This window comes from Lasioglossum baleicum, chromosome 8 (genome assembly GCF_051020765.1).
Source record: "Lasioglossum baleicum chromosome 8, iyLasBale1, whole genome shotgun sequence".
NCBI classification, from domain to species: domain Eukaryota; kingdom Metazoa; phylum Arthropoda; class Insecta; order Hymenoptera; family Halictidae; genus Lasioglossum; species Lasioglossum baleicum.
Window position 1 is genome coordinate 4855464 of NC_134936.1, and position 21363 is coordinate 4876826.

The 21363-nt window shown below is 38.4% G+C and overlaps 1 protein-coding gene across 2 annotated transcripts; it reads left to right on the forward strand.

Annotated features, from left to right (window-relative positions):
* Window positions 1-14044: 14044 nt before the first annotated feature.
* Window positions 14045-20126, forward strand: LOC143211221 (uncharacterized). Of its 2 annotated transcripts, XM_076428686.1 has the most exons (3): window positions 14045-14623; window positions 14840-15180; window positions 15251-20126. In XM_076428686.1, exons 1-3 carry the CDS (start codon window positions 14561-14563, stop codon window positions 15684-15686), a joined length of 840 nt encoding a protein of 279 aa, XP_076284801.1. In that variant the 5' UTR covers window positions 14045-14560; the 3' UTR covers window positions 15687-20126. The 2 variants fall into 2 exon arrangements, with proteins under 2 accessions (XP_076284801.1, XP_076284800.1); XM_076428685.1 differs by having other exon boundaries at window positions 14269-15180.
* Window positions 20127-21363: the final 1237 nt, after the last annotated feature.

The following is a 21363-nucleotide window of genomic DNA, read 5'->3' on the forward strand; positions in this document are numbered from 1 at the left end:
AAAGATGAGTTTGCAATAACCTCAATATTTTATGAAATTCTATTATAATTATAGTTATGACTGTGTTTTTTTATTATAGGAAGACAGAAGATCAAATAAACTTGTGTATGCTAGTATAAAATCAATTTATATATATTATACAATTTATTTTATTATTTTTTTGACAACTAATAAATCTACAAATTGTTTCATAAACTAAAAAATACTTCCTGCATTTTCGTATTCTCCAATCAGTCCAAATAAATACCATCAACCTGTTCTCGATCATATACCAATTTTTATTAATGCAATTATGACAGTAACAAAACGTTCCTATTTAAAATGAATACATATTTTGAACATAGTTTTAACATTTTTAATTTTTTGGAAGGTTAAAAAATGTAATTAAAAAAGTAATGAAAAATAAAAATTAAAAAAAAATCCTCGCTGCACGGGGACCCGAAGGCTAGCTCCAGATTGCGATTCATACGCTCGACGGCTCGACAGTCGAATTTCAGTTTCGTTTCCGTAAGCCGTAAAGCATGGCAACATGGCAAGTTCTAAAAATAGATTGTGGCTCGCACAAGCAGCGCACACGGATATAGTAAAGGTACGCTGGTGAGTGTAGCGCGCGGGCGCGTTGCTAACACGATACCAATACAGTGTCTTCTGCACCGACGAAATGCCGTCGTTGGCCTCCTGTTTCTCACTCCAGTCAGAATATATCCTAGAGGGCGTAAGAGAACACCGAAAAATTCAAGTCCCGCCAACTCCCGTAAGGCTGGCAGTCTTTAACAGTATCTCGTCGGTGACCGGGCGCAACGGGCACAGGGATAACGTGAGAGTTACAGTGATCTGATACCCCACATCGCTAAAAGTTCTAAATAGTGCCAAAATAGTGCCAAAACATCGTCTGAAATATGGCGGAGAATGTAACGTTTAATAATAATCGATATGGTTTCGTGATAATTCGCATTCACACCGATGCATCGCGACGAGAATCTCCTCAGTGGTCTTCTTTACCGACAAAATGCCGTCGTTGGCCTTCTGTTTCTCTGGATGGAGCCAGAATATATCCTAGAGGGCGTAAGAAATACCGACATATTCGGGCTCGCCAACTCCCATAAGGCTGGCAGTCTTTAATAGTATCTCGTCGGTGCTTGAGTCAGTGTGCATACTGCATACGGATGCTAGCTTGTACGGACGATTCTTCTCGCACGCGTCGAAGATTTCCGTTCGCAGAAATCGCATGACCTCAAAGATATCCGTTCCGTCCGTGAGCGAGTCTCGCGGCGTAGATCAAGTTCAATAAAGTGCAGAGTTTCAACATTAAAGTATTACCAGTTCTTTACATTCTCCTCATTCTCCTCAGTCAACTTGTACTCTCTGTAAACTCGTAGTGCGTGTGTATGATATTGTAAATAGTGCTAATGTAGTGTATGCTAATAGTGATAATTCCATAGGGCGAATATTAGAAATACCCTTGTGGATTTTAACGAGTAGGTAGGTTCAATGTCGTCCACCGATTTTTTAAACATTTTCACCTCGCTGGGGCCCCAAATGAGAACCAAGGTATGCATGCGTTTGTCACTTGATACGAGACTGTCGCGCGCCTGTCTGACGTACGCAACGTATACTTTTGTTAGAAGTGTTGCAGCACTTTAGGCGGATTCTTAATTGTTAATAACTAAATAAGGAAGCCGAAATCGCAATTTTTTTATTCTTCATTTTCGTCTTATATTGTTGTCGAGAACCACCCCTTAAATTTTCTCCCACCTGTAGGTAAACACCCTGTATACAGTAGCGGACAAAAGTTTAAGACCGCTCTAAAGAAGACGATAACTTTTTTAATATTGTACTATACGATTTGAACTTTTTTGGGAAGCTAGAGCAATTAGTTTACTAAAGGATGTGAAAAGATATTTTTTAAAAAATTGCAACTGATCGGAATTGTTGAGAAAATACTATAAGTTGAATTTTTAACTTTTTATGTGAGCCTATATTGAAAATTTGAAAAATACTTTTTGTGAATCTTTGTCAATTAGATGAATTGTGAAAGTTTCATCGAAATCGGTCGACGTTGCGATGAGCTACAAACGTTTAAAGTTTGAAGATGGTGAAAATTGCAGATTTTCACGATTTTCGGCAATAAATCGTGAAAATCTGCAATTTTCACCATCTTTAAACGTTTGTAGCTCATCGCAACGTCGACCAATTTTGACGAAATTTTCAGAATATGTTTATATATGTTTATATATTATAATATTTTTACACATTAGCGACAATAAATAAAAGCGTGGAGCGCTAAACTATATTGACGCAATCTTCGTAGGCGCTACGAAAATTTAAACTTAGTTTTTGTTGAGATACATTTTTAATCGTACACATTAATCAATCACTCTTGATTAAAATTTTAATCGATTATATAGTTTCCACATTACCATGGAGGTACTATTGTCAATGCGTTTTTTTCTGTGGTATCTCCTGTAGGCCTTTTTCACTATGTTGCATGATAATTTTGGAAACTAACTTTGAACAATAAACAAGGGGGAGAGAGAGAGGGGGGGGGGGAGCATTGACAAATACCTCTTAATTTTGAATAGTCATTATGACAAACTTCCTCGTGGACGTTTAGATGTACTCGGAATGTCAGATGTATCGAACGAAAGATTAGGTGTCGCGGCTCGCATCGCAGACGATAGAGATGCGTCATTCCACCGGGTGCACTTTTCCGATTTAATATTCCGCATTTTTTGAAGAACGAACATTCACACATATATTTCGATCCGAAAATTGAAAAAATTCTAAGTGCGAAATTTCTGAGGAGAGGATATCACGATTCATCTAATATTTTAAACTAGAGGGTTATTGTTGCTCGCTCGCTTCGCTCGCTCGCGTGTAGGGTTGTTTTTGCTCGCTCGCTTCGCGAGCTCGCGGATAGGATTTTTTTGATTTGGTGTGTGACTCTCCACGAGCCACACGAAGAACTTCCCGATTCGTTAGTTGCAGTATATTATTATCATTATTAAGTGTACGTTTTAATAAGATTATACGTTTTCAGGGAAATTCAATAGTTTTCTACTTATCAAAATGTTTGCTATATGGCGTCGCATTAAACGAACATCGCAGTCTCATTGCTCGCTTGGTTCCTTGTTATAGCATACTAATGTTGCAAAATAAATTGTCTTAATTAGTTTTTCGAAAACGATACAACTCCCTATTATCCGGGTTTGCAGTATTGGTCTTGGTTTTCTTCGATACTGTTAATTTAAATTGTCCCAAAATATATAAACGGCGCTCAATTTTGAAACTCTGCTCAGTGCTACATACAACTTTTATGAATCGTAATCACTTCAGCAGGAACCACTGGAAATTGACTACGTGTGATTTGATATTTTTCCTCACTCGACATATGAACTTGATTCGATATTTTTATTATTGGTGTTAAATTTTGATGAATATTTGCATTTTTCATATAATCACGATAACGAGTTCTTACTTTCACTCCTACTCTGGCCAATTGAAAATCTAACCACAATATAGACGGAATTTTAGCATTTTCTTGAAAAGTAATAAATTTTAATATTCCGCATGTGTGCTCCATTAACCAATCCGTTTTCAACATCAATGTTATTAATAATTATCATATAGTTTATATTAATTTTCAATGTAGTCTCAGTTAATAATTCGTTTAGAACTGATTATTTTTTTACAGATTGTAATATAAATTTTTTTTTGTACTTTCATCGATATTCTTTGAAACTGTATTCTCGGGAGTAGAGATGATTAACTCACTCTTGCATTGGGATAATTTTCGATTATTGTAAGCGGAAACATTAGCGTAAGGTACAAAAAAAAAATTTTTTTTTCAAAATAAAAAAATTTTTTTAAATTTAAAAAAAATGAAAAAAAAATTTTTTTGTGTAATTACGTTTGTTTCTTCGATGGAAACTTTACGTTCTCTCGTATAAATTGCATTGTAGAATCAACTCCTTTCGAAAAAAACTAAAAATCTAAAAAACTACTTGACCAATATGGACCAAAATCTAATCAGCTCTAAGTTACGACGGGACACATCGATTGCATCATTCATCATTCTGATCGCGTTGTTACTTTTTTAGAAAACGTTAACGAAAAATTTGATCACATAGAAACAGACATACGCGCACACACACACACATACGAACATTTTGCTGAAAATAGTCTAAAATGACTGCAATGACCATGAAACGTGAAGATCTGCTAAAAAATCGATTTTCGATTTTCGGGGTCATTACAATAACTTCCCTATAAAATCGGGAAGTTAAAAATGCGACACTGTTTTCTTCCCTAGTCCTAAAAGGATTTTGGTAATAGCATTAAGAAGTATTTGTCAAAGTTATCTCTCTCTCTCTCTCTCTCTCTCTCTCTCCCTTCCGTGTTTATTGTTCAAAGTTAGTTTCCGAAATTATCATGCAACATGGTGGAATAGACCTACAGGGGATACCACAGAAAAAAACGCATTGAGAATAGTACCTCCATGGTAATGTGGAAACCTATTGATACGGGTGTCGCCCTAATGCGCCACGCGCAGTTCATACGGTCTGAGATAGGTACGCGCCTGAGCAGCCTCGAGGACTATGGCCGTAAAGAAAGCAGTGCGGCGTGAGCCGAGAAAATGCTGAAAAGTTACCTGCGTGCCGACCACTGGTATATACAATAAAATATATATATTGTCATGTCGCTTAGCTTTCGGCAGAACCGAAACGTACGCGGCACCGGGTATTTACATTTAAAAGGGAATAGTGTGTGTGTGTGTGTGCGTCTCGCTTCCAGGATTGCAAGGGTGTGGGATTCGCCTTTCAGTAGTCAAAAACACTAGATGAATGGGAAAGATCGATATAGGGCGTTGTCTCCCTCAAAAGTCCTATTTTTTTTTATTTACGAGGCGTAATTTGCATTATTCGGCAGCATGTAGCTATGAAAATAGCTAGATGCGCAGTTGTATGCCTCCGAATAATGCAAATTCCGCATCGTAAATGAAAAAATAGGACTTTTGACGGTGATCGCGCCCTAGATTGATCGTTTATCTAGCGATTTTGACTACTGAAAACCCCCGTGTTTGTATTATCGAGAAATGAGAAGGCGAATCCCGTACCCTTGCAATCATGTGGAAAAAGGTGTCTATACCCCCTTAAGTATTTACAGGGCTAACGGCCGGGCCACGCTCAGCCGCACGATACGTGGACCAGCCGGGACAAAACGGTGGCTCGCGGATTCTGTTTTCAGAAATAATGTGCCAAACACGGTACGGTGTCATACGATAACCTAAAATACCTCACGAACATATACAGCAGGCATGCACAGCTCTTTGCTCTCAGAGCGGCTCCCGTGCTCCCAAGCGGCTCTCGTGCGCTCTCAGAGCCGTGACCTAGCTCGGACGTATGGAAGGGGAACCCACTAATCGTGACTTGTATACAGAGCACGAGAGAAGACGAGTGGGAGGGGTGTGGGGAAGTGGAGAGCGCGCCTGAGTGGTCAGACTACAATAACGTAGACGCCGCCCCCACTCTCACACGCTTTCGTGGTCCCAAAGCGCTATTTGACTATTTTGAGAGCGACAGAGCGAGTCCGATGTATACAAAACGGGCGAGACAGAGCGAGCGATCAATCAATTGCAACAATCAATTGCCATGGTCGGCGTAGCGGCGTAAAAGTATTGCTGAGAGCTGACAAGAAGATCCCCGGGGGGCACAGAGGCAAGAGGGGTCTCCAGCTAGCGCCGCCTACCCCCACCTCTGACGGTCCGTACTCGCCGCCTACCCCCTCCTCTGACGGTCCCGTACTCGCCGCGTGACCACGCCCTTTCAGCTGCTACGTCACACGACGCATAGTAGCAGGATTCCCGTATTTACGGAGGGCTACGATGTTTCCCGACTTACAGCCAATATTCAATGGCATGAATACGAGGATCCTATTGCAGTCATGAAAAGTGACAATTTACACAAGGAGAATGCAAAGCCTTCGCGTCACAGATTTAGTTGAGATCGCGTTACAGATCTCGTTCCCCTGATTACGAATATACCCCATTATAGGGGCAACTATTCAGTAATTTTCGAGATATTTGCAAATTAAAGTTTTGTGGATGCAACATGTCAGTTTACATAGTTTACTCTTTTACTAAGTAATGGTGTGGCGTAGCGGCAGCGAGCTGAACTGCTATGCCGTGGGCTCGGGTTCGAGTCCCGTCGTAGTAACTTTTATTATACTTTTTTTTTAGCTTTTTACATTAGAGACAGAGAGCGAGAGAGAGCGAGAGAGAGCGGGTGAGAGAGAGCGGGAGAGAGAGAGCGAGAGAGAGAGAGCGAGAGAGAGAGAGAGAAACTATTTTATATAATAGAAAAATATATAAATATAATAGAAAGATTTTAATTTATGGTGTTAATTAAAGATAGGATTACAACACATATACGATTATTAATATGTGCTGTAGAATGTTAATGTCAATACTGATTTGAACATTTTATGATAAGAATAGGAAAATAAGAATGTTTTACGTCATGACAATTTTTCAGCAGTATTCTGAATTTTGTGCCTACGCCGTTGAGTACCCTCACTGAGTACCCTAGGATATGTCTGATTCCCTCTCTTCGTCACGCGACTCGAGTAGTGGGGGTGACTGCGTCGGCCAATAGAACGTTCTAGTCGAAACTGCGTGTGAGCCTAAGCGCCCCCCCTCCAAGCCAACCAATCGGGCGCGCATTCTTGCCTACGTCACCGCATTCCTGCCAGGGATCTTCTTGTCAGCTCTCAGCAATACATACATAGCATGTTTGTGGCAATAACTGTTCCTACTCCTATAAACAGGGGGGCCACGCGTGAGTCGAAAAGTGTGTGAGTGTCATCCGCGAGACTAGGGAGCGTAGACTCGTATTCACAGGAGAGTTCGTTTCAGTAGACGGGAACCAGATTTTCCCGAAACTTGCAATATTTGGAGATGACGTATCCAAATGTATTTTAGCAAAGCAGTAGCGTGCACTTCTCAAGATTTTCCGAGAAAATTGCATTGAAAATCGGTTTAATACTACTAATCGGTAGGTTGCTGGTTCGAGTCCCGTTTCCGATATTTTTTAACTTCCCGATTTTATAGGGAAGTTATTGTAATGACCCCGAAAATCGAAAATCGATTTTTTAGCAGATCTACACGTTTCAAGGTCATTGCAGACATATTAGACTATTTTCAGCAAAATGTTCGTATGTGTGTGTGTGTGTGTGTGTGTGTGTGTGTGTGTGTGTGTGTGCGTATGGCCGTTTCTATGTAATCAAATTTTTCGTTAACGTTTTCAGAAAAAGTAACAACGCGATCAGGATGATGAATGATGCAATCGATGTGCCCCGCTGTAACTTAGAGCTGATTAGATTTTGGTCCATTTTGGTCAAGTAGTTTTTTAGTTTTTTTAGTTTTTTTCGAAAGAAGTTCATTCAACAATGCAATTTATACGAGAGAACGGAAAGTTTCCACCGAAGAAACAAACGTAATTATACAAAAAAATTTTTTTTCAATTTTTAAAAAAAAAAAAATTTTTTTGTTTCTTACGACGAATTTTACGCTTACAATAATCGAAAATTATCCCAATGCAAGAGTGAGTTAATCATCTCTACTGCCGAGAATACATTTTCGAAGAATATCGATGAAAGTACAAAAAAAATGTATATTACAATCTTTAAAAACACAATCAGTTCAAAACGAATTATTAACTGAGATTAAATTGAAAATTAATATAAACTATATGATAATTATTAATAACATTGATGTTGAAAACGGATTGGTTAATGGAGCACACATGCGGAATATTAAAATTTATTACTTTTCAAGAAAATACTAAAATTCCGTCTATATTGTGGTTAGATTTTCAATTGGCCAGAGTAGGAGTGAAAGTAAGAACTCGTTATCGTGATTATATGAAAAATGCAAATATTGATCAAAATTTTACACCAATAATAAAAATATCGAATCAAGTAAATATGTCGAGTGAGGAAAAATATCAAATCACACGTAGTCAATTTCCAGTGGTTCCTGCTGAAGCGATTACGATTCATAAAAGTCAGGGACAAACATACGAGAAAGTATGTTTGGATTTTAAAAAATCAGAAAGGCGAACTTTACAAATGTTGTATGTAGCACTGAGCAGAGTTTCAAAATTGAGCGCGGTTTATATATTTTGGGGCAATTTAAATTAACAGTATCGAAGAAAACCAAGATCAATACTGCAAACCCGGATAATGATGAGTTGTATCGTTTGCGAAAAACTAATTAAGACAATTTATTTTGCAACATTAGTATGCTATAACAAGGAACCAAGCGAGCAACGAGCCTACGATGTTCGTTTAATGCGACGCCATATAGCAAACATTTTGATACGTAGAAAACTATTGAATTTCCCTGAAAACGTATAATCTTCTTAAAATGTACACTTAATAATGATAATAATATACTACAACTAACTAGTCGGGAAGTTCTTTGTGTGACTCTTGCAGAGTCAGACACCAAATAACATCCGTACCACTAACCCTCTCGCGAGCTCGCAAAGCGAGCGAGCTACGACAACCCTACTTGCGAAGCGAGCGAGCAACAACGTCCCTCCAGTTTTATTTATACATAGATATAAAGATACGAAAGCAATCGTGTCTCGCATAGGTCTGTGTCTCTTCAATTTGATGTGTCGTAGAGTTTCTGCCGTTTCTTTCTGAACTCACTCATGTGTGTGTGTTTGTTTATTTGTCGAAGCGATAAGAGATCTATGTATATCTGTGGTTGTAAGGAAGAATGCCGCATGTCGCATACGTTCATTTTTGAGATATTGCCGTTTAAAGTTGTGATTACTATTTGTTTGACATAGGACATTGGTTAAATTGGATTACTTTCTGAACCTTTTTGAATTTATTTCCATGATTATTTTTTTGGTAAATACGCAAATCCTATACTCTGAAGCTCAATTAATGCATAAGATCAAATTTTTTGAAATTATGACATGCGGCGTTTTTCTTGACACACCACAGATACGTATCGATGATGCTCAGGATCCGAAATGTTTTCGCTGCTATGTACGATCACTCTTAGCAGTCATGGCATCAATGGGTAAAAACATGTCTATGGAAAAATCAGAATGTGAAATTGAAAGTGAATCCAAACTTAGTAGTGATACAGATAGCGATAGCGACAGAGACACAGAGATATTGAAAATCAAACAATAACCGGCCTTGCGTCGGCCGTGCGAGGGGACAGATGACGTACCTGTCGGGTCGGAAGGGTTAAAATTGTTAAAAATACAGACGTCACGATAACGTCAATCCAGTTCAACGCGGCTAGCAACATAGTAAAAAGAATCTACTTCTTGAAATCTGTTATTGTAGTTACACTTTCTTATTGAGAAAATATATTGGATAAGGAAATAGTTGTGTAATTATAATTACTAGAGTTCACAATATCATTAGACTGCGGATCTTTATGCATTTATAGCAAAATTGAGTATATGAAACTTAAAATTGTTAAGAAATTTTAAAAATATTGGAGAGGGCAATATATAATTTCTCCTGTATTAAAATCATTACGGGAGGAAATAACATTCAATTTAGTTTCTATTTCTTGCAATCGATGCAGACAATTTTTATTTTGCATAAAGATCTGCAGTCTATTCGTCGTTAGGCCGTCCACACACGGGTCGATTGTAATCGCGTCGTGAAGTTCGTACGTCTTGCTCGACATGTACGATTCATGCGGCGGACGCGATTTCGTCCACACACGGGTCGATCGTCGATTCGGTCGACGCGATTCCAGTCGCATGCGATTCCCCCCTCCACGTGACTTCCAATGCAAATGAATGGAGAGCCACACACGGGTCGATTCGCGGTCGACTGAAATCGGCTCGACTGAAATCGCGTCCGTCGCATGAACCGTCCACACACGGGTCGATCGTCGATTCGGTCGACGTGATTCCAGTCGCATGCGATTCCCCCTCCACGTGATTTCCAATGAAAATAAATGAAGAGCCGCACACTGAAATCGCCGCGATTCTAATCGCGTGCGATCGGAAGCGAAGTTGGAAAATCGCGTGGATCGTACGATTCGCGCGACTCATGGAGGTAAGTTTGTGCAGTTCATGTAATTTAAATGATTTGGCCATTATTTTTTGTAGTTTGAGTGCATTGCACTCTTCGATATGGTCTATGTATTTAGGTTATATAAGTTATTATTTATTTATTACCTTTATTACCTTTTTTTTATGTTATTACGCATACTAATAACATTAAGGTAAGCTTTTTATTTACATAGTTGAATATAATCATGTAGGTTTATGAAAAACAAAACAAAAGGCAAAGTAAAAAAGAATTGAAGTCACAGGGATTGATAAACTGTTGTACAATTTTCTGTGGAGTGGGAGTGTTCTTAGGGAGTTGTCTTCTCAGGTCGATTTAATCCGGAAGTATTACCACTTGGTATATTGAGCGAAGATTGAGGGAAATCTGTTGAACTTCCACCAACCTCATCTATGAGGAGCAATGCTCAACTGAGGAGTCACAAAAGGAGAGCTTCGCGTCGCGTCCGATCGACCCGTGTGTGGACGGCCTTACTGATGAAAGAAATTTATTTCGATTGCTCATAACAATTATCAATCAGACACAGGGCCGGCGTGACCTTTTGCGGGGCCCGGTTCAAAAATTTTGCGGCACCAGAATACACATTCAAATCCTATACTTAAAGGGTATAGCCGGATAAGGTAGTCAAAAATGCCCTTGAACCGAATTTTATCGACGATGTGCCATTCGATAGAGCACCAAGAAAAAACATACTGTGCCACATTTCTACCCTGTTTCTCGATCGGGAGGGTAGTTATGGGGTAAAATCGAAAAATCAGTTTTTGGCCTATTTTCCCTAATTAATGACGTTTAGAAATTCTGAAAAAAATCTGACACATGTCAAGAACCCAAATACATACTTTGCAATTAGTTTCAGATTTTTAAAATGGAAATCCTGCTTGTAAAAAATCAAAAACCTCAAAAAAATCGAAAAAATGCAGATTTCACATGGAAGTTCTCGAGTGTCCACTTTTATATTTTTACAGTAGCAGTATATTGTTATAAGTATTGTTCATGAATTTTTTCAGATTTTTCGGTTTGGTGCGCCGTTGTTAAAAAAAATAAAAACCGATTTTTTCGACGTTTTTTCCGCGAAGAACTAAGCTAACCTTAAAATTGTTACGTTCTATTTATTCTGTAAGTCTATCAGGCTCTGATAAACCTTGAGCATTCTACAGAAGTAATTAAAAAATGAAATCAACTTAATTAATATTTCTACAGTATAATCATTACATCTAGAAATATAAATCACGTTTCCAACAATTCAGTTGGCTCAGTGTACTAGCTCAGTGTAGTGATGGGCATTATCGACTAAATTCAACTATCGACTAATTACTATTTAGTTACTACATACTATCGAATATTTAGTCGATAGTTTTTAGTCGACAGAAATTTCGTTTTAGTGATTATACGTCTAGATTGCGGGCTATAGTCTATGCCTACGTATAGATCTCATTTCTCACTCACTCTTACAGCATTGTACTGCAGTGCTCACTTAGTATTATAGGCACAGTAAGAGTAAATTGGGGTAAATATACCAGACAATAATTAAATAATTAATAATAATAAAAATAATTTTTTTATAATTTTTAATAATTCGATATCGCTAATGAGTGAATGTATTTGATAGTAAATCTTATAAAATTTATTCAAAACATCCGCCGTTAAAATTCAACCAATAGCTCGATAGTTTAAGCGACTGATTCAGTAACTGAATTTAGTCGATAGCTTTCAGTCGTTTACAGGTTATTCTCGTATTTACTCTTATTCTCGATGTTCGCTAGTTAAATGAATAGTAGGACAGTATGGGACAGTACAGAGATATTAAATTTCGTGATTGAATGATTTTGTCTTTATTTAATAATAAATTCATACACTACGTTATAAATATAAATGTACACAATTTATTTATATCACATATATAGTTTATATTGCATAAATAGCAATAAGATTTTAACATCCAATATGAATTAAAGTATTGAAATATCTATTACATATTTCATTACTTGCATATTTGCACGTCCTGTCATAATTATGTATTTCTAACCTTTTCGTTTCATCGTCTGACACTGACATTTGAAATTTCAAGATGGCGACGTGTAAACAGTCGACTGAAAATAGTAACCTCACCACTACTAAATTCAGTCGATAGTTTAAAAAATCAGTCGACTGAAAATAGTAGTTGAATACTATCGATTTAGTCGATAGTTTTTAGTCGATGATGCCCATCACTAACTGAGTGCGTTAGGCATGGCGCTGGAGTAGCCGAACGAGCAGCATCGCAATATACATTACGAAGCGAAAATACTCCAAATCAAAGACAAAGACAAAACATCTGCTCAGTGAGCAAACAAGAATTCCAAAAAGGACAAAAATACTGAAGGAGAAAACACAAAAGTGCCGAATTCTCCAACATAAAGTTCAAGATTTCGTCTCGAGAAGTTAACATAACCTCAAAACCGACCGCATGGAGACCAGAAGAAATCAGAGAGTTCAGAAAACTCATCAATACGCCACTCTCGGGAAAAACAAAACGCTCTACCGTCATGAAACTGCAAAATAAAATTGCGAAACGCAAGCAGCTCTCATTAGAAGATCTGAAAACAACCAAAATGCACTGCAACAAGGCTACAGCTTCTACATCAAAAGACCCTGAAGCGATGGATCGCTCCGACAGAGAGACCCTAAAGGAAGAAAACAGAAAGCTGAAGGAGGAGATAAGAAACCTTAAACAACTGTATGAGGAAGCAATAGTAGCTCTAAAAACGCCCAAAACAGTTGGAAACACAACTGCAACTGACGAACTAAGCCCAGATAATACTCCATGGACCATGGAAATAGATGCAGAATCCAGCCAACAACCGGAAACTGGTTTCGCCATAGTTCAACACCTCAGAAAAAAGAACTTAGAAAACAGAGAAACCCTCAAAAGGATAAACCAACCCAAAGACCCTGCAAAATTGCAGACCAAGGCCCAGACAGCTCTGACGTCCACCACAACATCAGCAACGAACCCGTCGACATCCACAAAAAATCCAACGACAGCATCACATGCAGCCACGTCAAGTGAAACAACTACGGCAGTCCACAACACCAAAGGCAGACGACCCCCACCAATAAACATATTACACCAAGATCCCAAAGATTCAATTAAACTATTACAAGAAACAGGTAATCCAAAATTCCACATTAAAAGAATTAATAACACCAAACATATTGTACAAATGGAAGATATATCTGATTTCGATAAAGTAAAAAATATATTAAACTCTACAAACACAGAATTTTACACATACACGCCAAAATGGCTAAAGCACCAAAACTTCTTACTGAAAGGACTTCCTCCATCATTTGAAAACACAGAAATTCTAACAGAACTAGAAAAGACCTCAAACAATAAAATCAAATTTATAAAAGTAAGCAATTTTACAACTCCTATAGCACAACGAGAAAACCGCATACTGCCAATTTTCCTAGTACAAATTGAAGCAGGAAGTGATCTCGCAGAATTAAAAAACATCAGATATATCTTCCATCACTCTATCAAATGGGAAAAATTAAAAAAGAAAGGGGTAATGCAATGTAGACGTTGCCAACGTTTTGTTCACACAGCTGCAAACTGTAATTTAGCTTATCGGTGTGTGAAATGTGATGATGACCATGCTCCGGGAGAGTGTAAAGTGACAGCGAACCCTGAAAATCCAGTAGATACAAAACCTTACTGTGTAAATTGTAAAACAATTGGACATCCAGCATCATACAAAGGCTGCCCAAAACTGAAAGAATTCCTACAACAGAAATTGAGTTCTAAAACTGCAAGCCAAGACAGAGCGCCCAGAAAAATTATAAACCAGGCCCTGTTACAGCCTGGAATCACTTACGCTATGGCCTCAGCAGAATCCAGGGACAGGCGAACACGCAGTACTCAGCAACAACCCACTAATAAAAACGAACAGTCGCAATTCAAACCAACTCAAATAGACCAACTAGAAAACCGTACAGGTAACCTTGAAAAATCTATATCTGACATAAATAAGAAATTAGAATTGTTCAGCTCACAACTGAACCAACTGATAACAATCTTTTTAAATGGCAAATAATTACCTGGTCAGAAACATTCCTGAAATAAATCTAAAGATCATCTCCTTAAATACAAACTCAATAGTCAGTAACCTTAAAAGAATAGCTCTAAACTTGATCCAACGAGAGAGCAGTACCGCGTGAAGACCAGTTTTCGTCCGTCGCTGCGCATCTTCGTCCTAATTGGTAATACTCCCACTCCATGCGTTCCCTTCCCAATGCACAGCGCATGCGCGCAGCGGCACCGAAGTGACGCCACGTGCTGCAGCGCCGCAAACCGTTTTGTTCGCAGCTATACCGGGTGTGGTTTGCTTTTCAAAGTGTGTTTTTGGCGGTTAAATTTTAAAGAGTTACAAGTGATTTCAGGATTTTCAGGGCATTTAAAATGGAAGAGGAAGTTCCTGGTCCATCCCATATGTCACCACCAAAGAAAAATCCGCCAGGGAAGGTAAGTTCGTATTATAAATATTTATTATGCATGCTCATGCATGGCTTTTGGTTGTTTTATTTATTATGCATGATTGGTGTTTGGCTTTGTGTTTCTTTTTCTATTTAGTTTGTGCTATCTGCTCAAAAGCAGATGCTGGTAAATCTGTATAAGCATGTCAATACAGTGAACCCAGGCATGACATACAAGTCTATCGTCCAATCCCTTTCTAAACAGACAGGAATTGGACGGGATACTGTATGCAAAACTCTGGCGGAGTACAAAACAACAGGAAACGTGACATCGCCAAATAAGAAGAAGCGAAGATTGAGCATATTGGAGAAGACATCGGAAGAAGACCTCATAGCCATAAGGAGGAAGGTGCACAGCTTTTGGTTGAATCGGGAGATTCCAACGTTGGACAAGATTCTAGATGCTATTAACAACGATGAAGAACTTCCTTCGTTCAAGAAGATAACACTCCACACGCTCCTAAAATGTATGGAGTTTAAATACATTGTGAGGAAGCGCAACAGCGCCCTAATTGATGAACCCCGTATTGTATATTGGCGGCAACAGTAAGTAACAATCAACATACATTCAAAAATGTTTTTTATACTATTGTACACTATACAATTTACATTGTAGGTACATCGAAAGAATAAGGACCCTACGTGAAGAAGGACGCCCCATCTACTACCTCGATGAAACGTGGATCAACGCCGGGGACTGCAAGAGGAGATTGTGGGTGGATGCAAGTGTCAGCTGCCCAAGGAACGCCGAAGAAAGGGGCTTATCGATAGGCATACCTGCTCCCACCGGAAGAGGTAAGCGTCTAATTATTTTACACGTCGGGTCAGCAGACGGATTTGTACCTGGGGCCCTCCTTTGTTTCGAGTCGAAGAAAGACTCTGCTGATTATCATCATGAGATGAACGGGGACACATTTTTTGAGTGGTTCTGCAAACTTTTGCCCATGCTGCGAGATGGGGCAGTTATTGTTATGGACAATGCGCCATACCACAGCGTGAGGAGGGATAAGTATCCAACGAAGAGTTGGACACGGGATCGAATAATCACGTAACTCGAGGGTAAGGGGGAACAGGTGAATCCACGGAACGTCAAAGTTCAGTTATTAGCTTTAGTTGATAAATATCGGCAGCCTAACATCTTTGTCATCGATGAATATGCCACAGAACATGGATGTACCGTGGTACGCCTTCCCCCTTACCACTGCGAGCTAAACCCCATTGAGCTCGCATGGGCAAAAGTTAAGGAGTTTATCCGAGCGCGGAATACGACATACAAGTTAGCAGATGTCCGCGAACTTGTACACGAAGCCATCGAAAATGTGTCCACCGACAATTGGCAAAATTTCATTCGCCACGCAATAAAGGAGGAAGACAGGCTCCACGAACTCGACCATATTACTGATTCCGTGTTGGAAGAAAATGGCGAGTTGTTGGAGACGTCTGATGACTCGGACATCGACGTGTAAATTTTTTATAAATAATTTGTAAATATGTATATTTAATTTCTAATTTAATGTAATTTAATGTAATTTAATGTAATTTAATGTAATTTAATTTAAGTTAAGGTAATTTAATTTAAGTTAATGTAATTTAATGTAATTTAATTTAAGTTAATATAATTTAATTTATAACATTTATAAATCGCATTCTTGGCGGACGGCTTCACCGTCAATAGTTGTTATTATTTGAATGCCCACACCAGTCATCCTTTTCCATTTATTTTCCTACATAGTTGTAAGTTATAATTAGTAAATAGTTTGTAAATAGTTGTAAATTATAATTTGTAAATAGTTGTAAGTTATAATTTGTAAATGGTCTGTAAATTGTAATTTGTACATGTTTTGTAAATATTAATATATGAATGTAAATAATAACATATATGAAAATAATGTACAAATTATGTTTTAATTTAAATAAAATATATTAATTCATTATATTTGCAAATAGTCGCGATTTTCTATTCCCTATAATGGCCTATAATTTCATCCTAATTCATTTCATTTCTGGACACCGCGTATATGAAACTTTCAATCGAGACAGTGGGGAGTGCGTAGTGGAGTGGGAGTTGGGAGGCTCGCAGCAAGGCGCTGCGATCAGTCGAGCTGCGCGAAACGGTACTGCTCTCTCGTTGGATCAAGTTTAGTTAAATTAATAGAAGATCATAACCCGGATATACTGTTACTAAATGAAACACACTTAAAACCGAACCACGTTATTTACCTAAAAGACTATCAAATCATAAGAAACGACAGACTTTCCGGTAAAGGTGGTGGAACAGCCATCATTATTAAAAACAACATCAAATTTGAAACAATAGACTCTAAATTCAATTACTCACGGTTGGAAAATACAGCAATAAAACTAAATTTGAAAAATGACAAAGTCCTTGTACTGGTTGCCATCTATGGCAGAAAGGGAAAAAACTCAGTTTTCATAAACGAATTAAATAATCTATGTACAGAACTAAAAATAGACTCTACCGACGTTTACTACATTTTAGCAGGAGATTGGAATGCTAAGCATACGTCGTGGAGTAATAGGAAAAACGATGAGAGAGGTATAGCAATTGAGACATGGCTCTCCAACCACGACATAGAATACAAAATGAAACTTTACCATACCAAAACCCCCACATTCCCTAAAAATAAATCGTATATTGACTTTTATTTAGCTGACGCGAGATTAACGTTCAGGGGTGCACAGAAAAAGAAAATAAAAACGATCACATTTCCCAGCGACCACGAAGCATGCCTTGCCTCAATTAAAGTGCCTAATACACACTTATTGCCACCTGACCAAGACATACACAATAACAACATACTGACTAAACTTAACGTACAAAAGTTCCAAAAAATCCTAAATAAACTCCGACTGGACATACAACCAAACTGCAACCTTACATTAGACCAAATTCACGAGCACTTGACTATTATCCAGAATGAAATTTTGAACGCTGTCAATCGAGCCACACCAAAACATAAACCAACAAACTCGACAGACAAATATATTAATAGGAAAATCAAAAGTCTTCAACGTACAGAACACAACCTAATGACTCAATTAAGAAAATTACGTAAAATAATTAACACAAACTCTTACACAGAACATGCCATCCATAATATTCAACATATGATCGCCGCCACTAGAAAAAAACTGAAACAAGAGGTAGAAAAGCAGGTTAGCAACTACTGGCTTAATCGTGTCAAAGCTATCAGTCCAAGAAACCCAAACCGCATGTTCATCGAAATAAACAAACTATTTCGCAATAAAGGGAAACAGAGTTTACCAGAATTCAAAATTAACCAAGACAGAACAGACTTGATTAACACAGCCGGCCTAGACCCAAGCTCACTTGACAAAGACGGCAACAACCTAATCATCAAAGACAACACCCAAAAAACGGACATACTCGCAGCCCATTATTCTATTGCTAGTGACCAGAACAAAGCACTTAACCACCCCAGCTTTAGAACCTTAATCGAAAAAGAAGCTGCAACAACAGAAAGCGAAATTGCCACCACACTACCGAAAACCATCTGCACCTTCAGTGACACAAACCCGTCTATAGCTCCGAAACAACCGGAATCAATGACAACACCATATTTTACAAAATACTCAATAGTTAAAAACAAATTCAAATACCTCAATAACAAGAAATCGGCCGGAAATGACCAACTCTCTAATTATGTACTCAAAAAGATCCCAAATAATATCATATGGGCGTACACAATCCTTTTCAACAATTTGCTAAATTACGGCGTATTCCCGGAAGAATGGAAGGCCGCCAAGGTAATTTCTATAGCTAAAAAAGGTAAAGATCCTACAAACCCAAACAGTTACCGCCCAATCAGCTTACTCCCGAACATAGGAAAAGTATATGAAAGAATCATTAACGATATAATGACAGATATTTGCGAACACAAAGACATTATTCCGGAAAACCAATATGGATTTAGAAAATATCATTCCACAGTACATGCGATTAACAAATTATCCTCCGACGTCAACTGGGCCCTGAACAATAACGACTGTGTAGGCGCCTGTCTCGTGGATTTAGAAAAAGCGTTTGATACCGTTTGGCTGGATGGCTTGACTTGCAAACTTAGACGAAAAGGATTCCCATTATTAGTAATCAAATTAATTATAAACATGGTGACAAACCGATCATTCCGAGTAGTCAGCGACAAGAACTCCATCTCTAGAGTATTTATAATAAAAAACGGACTTCAGCAAGGCACCATACATTCACCCGTACTTTTTAACATATACACAAGCGATATCCCGAATCTCTTTGGGCCCGAGAGAACAGGCTGCTCAATAATTACCTATGCCGACGACCTTATTTTATACTACGCCGGTAAAAACCCATGCAAAATACAAGAAGTTCTACAGAGTGCAATCAACAGCATTTTCACATATTACAAATCGTGGAAACTAAAAGTCAACACCGACAAGTGCGAGACCATCCTTTTCCGACCCTCCTGTCACACGGCTAGACTCTACGTTACGAAAAATTATAAAACATTCAATTTGATTGGTGACGCAATCGCAAACTCCAAAATTCCGCACAAAGATTCGGTAAAATATCTAGGACTAACAATTGACAATAGATTTCTACTAAACTCTCATCCACTAACCCAATTGCAGAAAGCGAAGAAGGTATTCTTCGCCTGCACAAAACTATTTCGATCGGGAACACTAAGTAAGGAAGCAAAACTAATTTGCTACCAGCTATTAATCAGGCCCATCCTGACCTATGGCTGCGAGATGTGGTACAATATTAGCGCCTCCATTATTGAATTGATCCGCATCTTTGAAAGACGCTGCCTCAGAGCATGTCTCAGCTTATACAGATCCGCTCACTCTGATTATAAAAAATACGTTAACAACGAAACACTATACAATAAAGCCAACATCAATAGAATTGATAACTTCATAATCAAATTAACTAGAAATTACTTTGCCAACACAAAACAAATCAGAGAAAATAGCCTAATTTTCCCTATAGCTTTTATAGACGAAAATTACATTAGAAAATCCATAAATACCGGTTTTTTGCCACCAGAAGCCTTTATTTTCCTAGACGAACATGGTTTCATCCAAAACAAGAATGCAATCCCCCTATTGTACCACACACCGCGACATAGATCCAGGAAATCCATCACATTCACTCCTCCGGAGCATGGCGAAATCACAACCGAATACGGCTTTCGATACAGCACTTCAATCCCTGATAGAGATCGCTACGAAACTAAAGAGTTAGATTATAAGAAATTCTGGTGGTTAACCGACAGATATAAACCACCGTAGCTCATACTCTCTCCTACATGGAACACCAAAGTGCAATTAACTACACAGTATTAAATGTTAAGTTTCAAAAATTATATTTACCCACACTCTTCAGGTTCATAATTATATTAAATTAAGATAAGATAAGTTAGACATCGGACTTATTATATATAAAACATTGTAATATATAAAGACTGACGATATAATAACCAAAGACTTATAGCGCGCAACTGCGACTAATATAAATTAAGATATATTATGATAACATAGTTAGGATATATTATATTATATGATATGTGCCTAACCTAACCTAACTATGTGTTGACAAATATGAACAGTGATTGTGAGTGTGGAAAAATTTCAAGGCATCTGTGTGAAATAAACATACGAATTATTTATCGAATCGAAAGTGAAAGTGAAATTCTGGATCGTCGACTTGACCGCGCATCCCTTAGGCCTTCTACCACCGGCTGTGCAGTTCGTCGACCTGGCCGTACGTCCCTTAGCTTTCGGTACTGTCGTATACCTGAAGACATCTGTACAGTTCGTCACCCAGTGACCCAGTGACACACATTTCGAAGCAGCAAATGGATTTACGGCTGAATAAGTGAGTTTTCAATACAATCAGTTTCTGCTTCTTCTCTCGTTCGGGTAACGTTGCCGTAAGTCGGGTAAAAAGATCCACCCATATGAATTGACAAGTAAAGTTCTTCCGCGACCGTCAAAAAGTCTAAAGGAAATGTTGTTCACAATCATGGTCTTGACAACATATCCAAAGCTCATCCAAATCGGGGAAGATTCACATAATCTCGAGAAACTCTTGTTCGTTGCGGCATCGCGGCGTTACACCACGCTTGTCTCCCGGAGCGCCTGGCTGAACGTGCCATCGCGCGTCTAGGTCGCGCTCTGATTGGTCCGTGTTTTTCGTTAATAACTCCTAAACAAAGCCCCGGCTGACATTGGTGCAAAGGAAAATGTTGCTTCAAATGACCTAAGGAACCTCCCATTTCCCGGAGTCGAAGGGGTTTTGGGACACCCTGTATAGGACAGAGGGGAAGAACGGTAATTGAAAGTATGGTGGTAGAAGGAAGGATAGAATCGGACCATCTGCCGTTAGTGGTTACAATGAAGAAAGGATGGAAGGCAGAAGACAGGGAGGAAAGAAAGAAGAAAAAGAAGGGCGTGCAAAAAGTAGAATGGGGAGGAGAGATAAAAGAAAAATTTAGAAGACAAACAGAGGAAATAGAAATGACACAGGAGGAAGTATAGGAGAAAGATTAGAAGAGGTAGAAAAGACGATAAAGAAGATAATAGAAGACGTAAGGAGTGATGAGAACAAGAAAGAGAGAAAAAGGAGAGGTTGGTGGGCTAAAGAGTGCAGGGAGAGAAAAAAGGAACTAATTGTAAGAAGGATGTTAATGAGATGGAAAGAAGGGAAAC

Excerpts from the sequence above, each read along its gene's own strand:
- LOC143211221 (XM_076428685.1), top strand. The coding sequence starts at position 14,756 with ATGCTGGTAAATCTGTATAAGCATGTCAATACAGTGAACCCAGGCATG. Across the intron at positions 15,181-15,250 it reads ATTGTATATTGGCGGCAACA|GTACATCGAAAGAATAAGGA; the intron begins GTAAGTAACAAT and ends TTTACATTGTAG.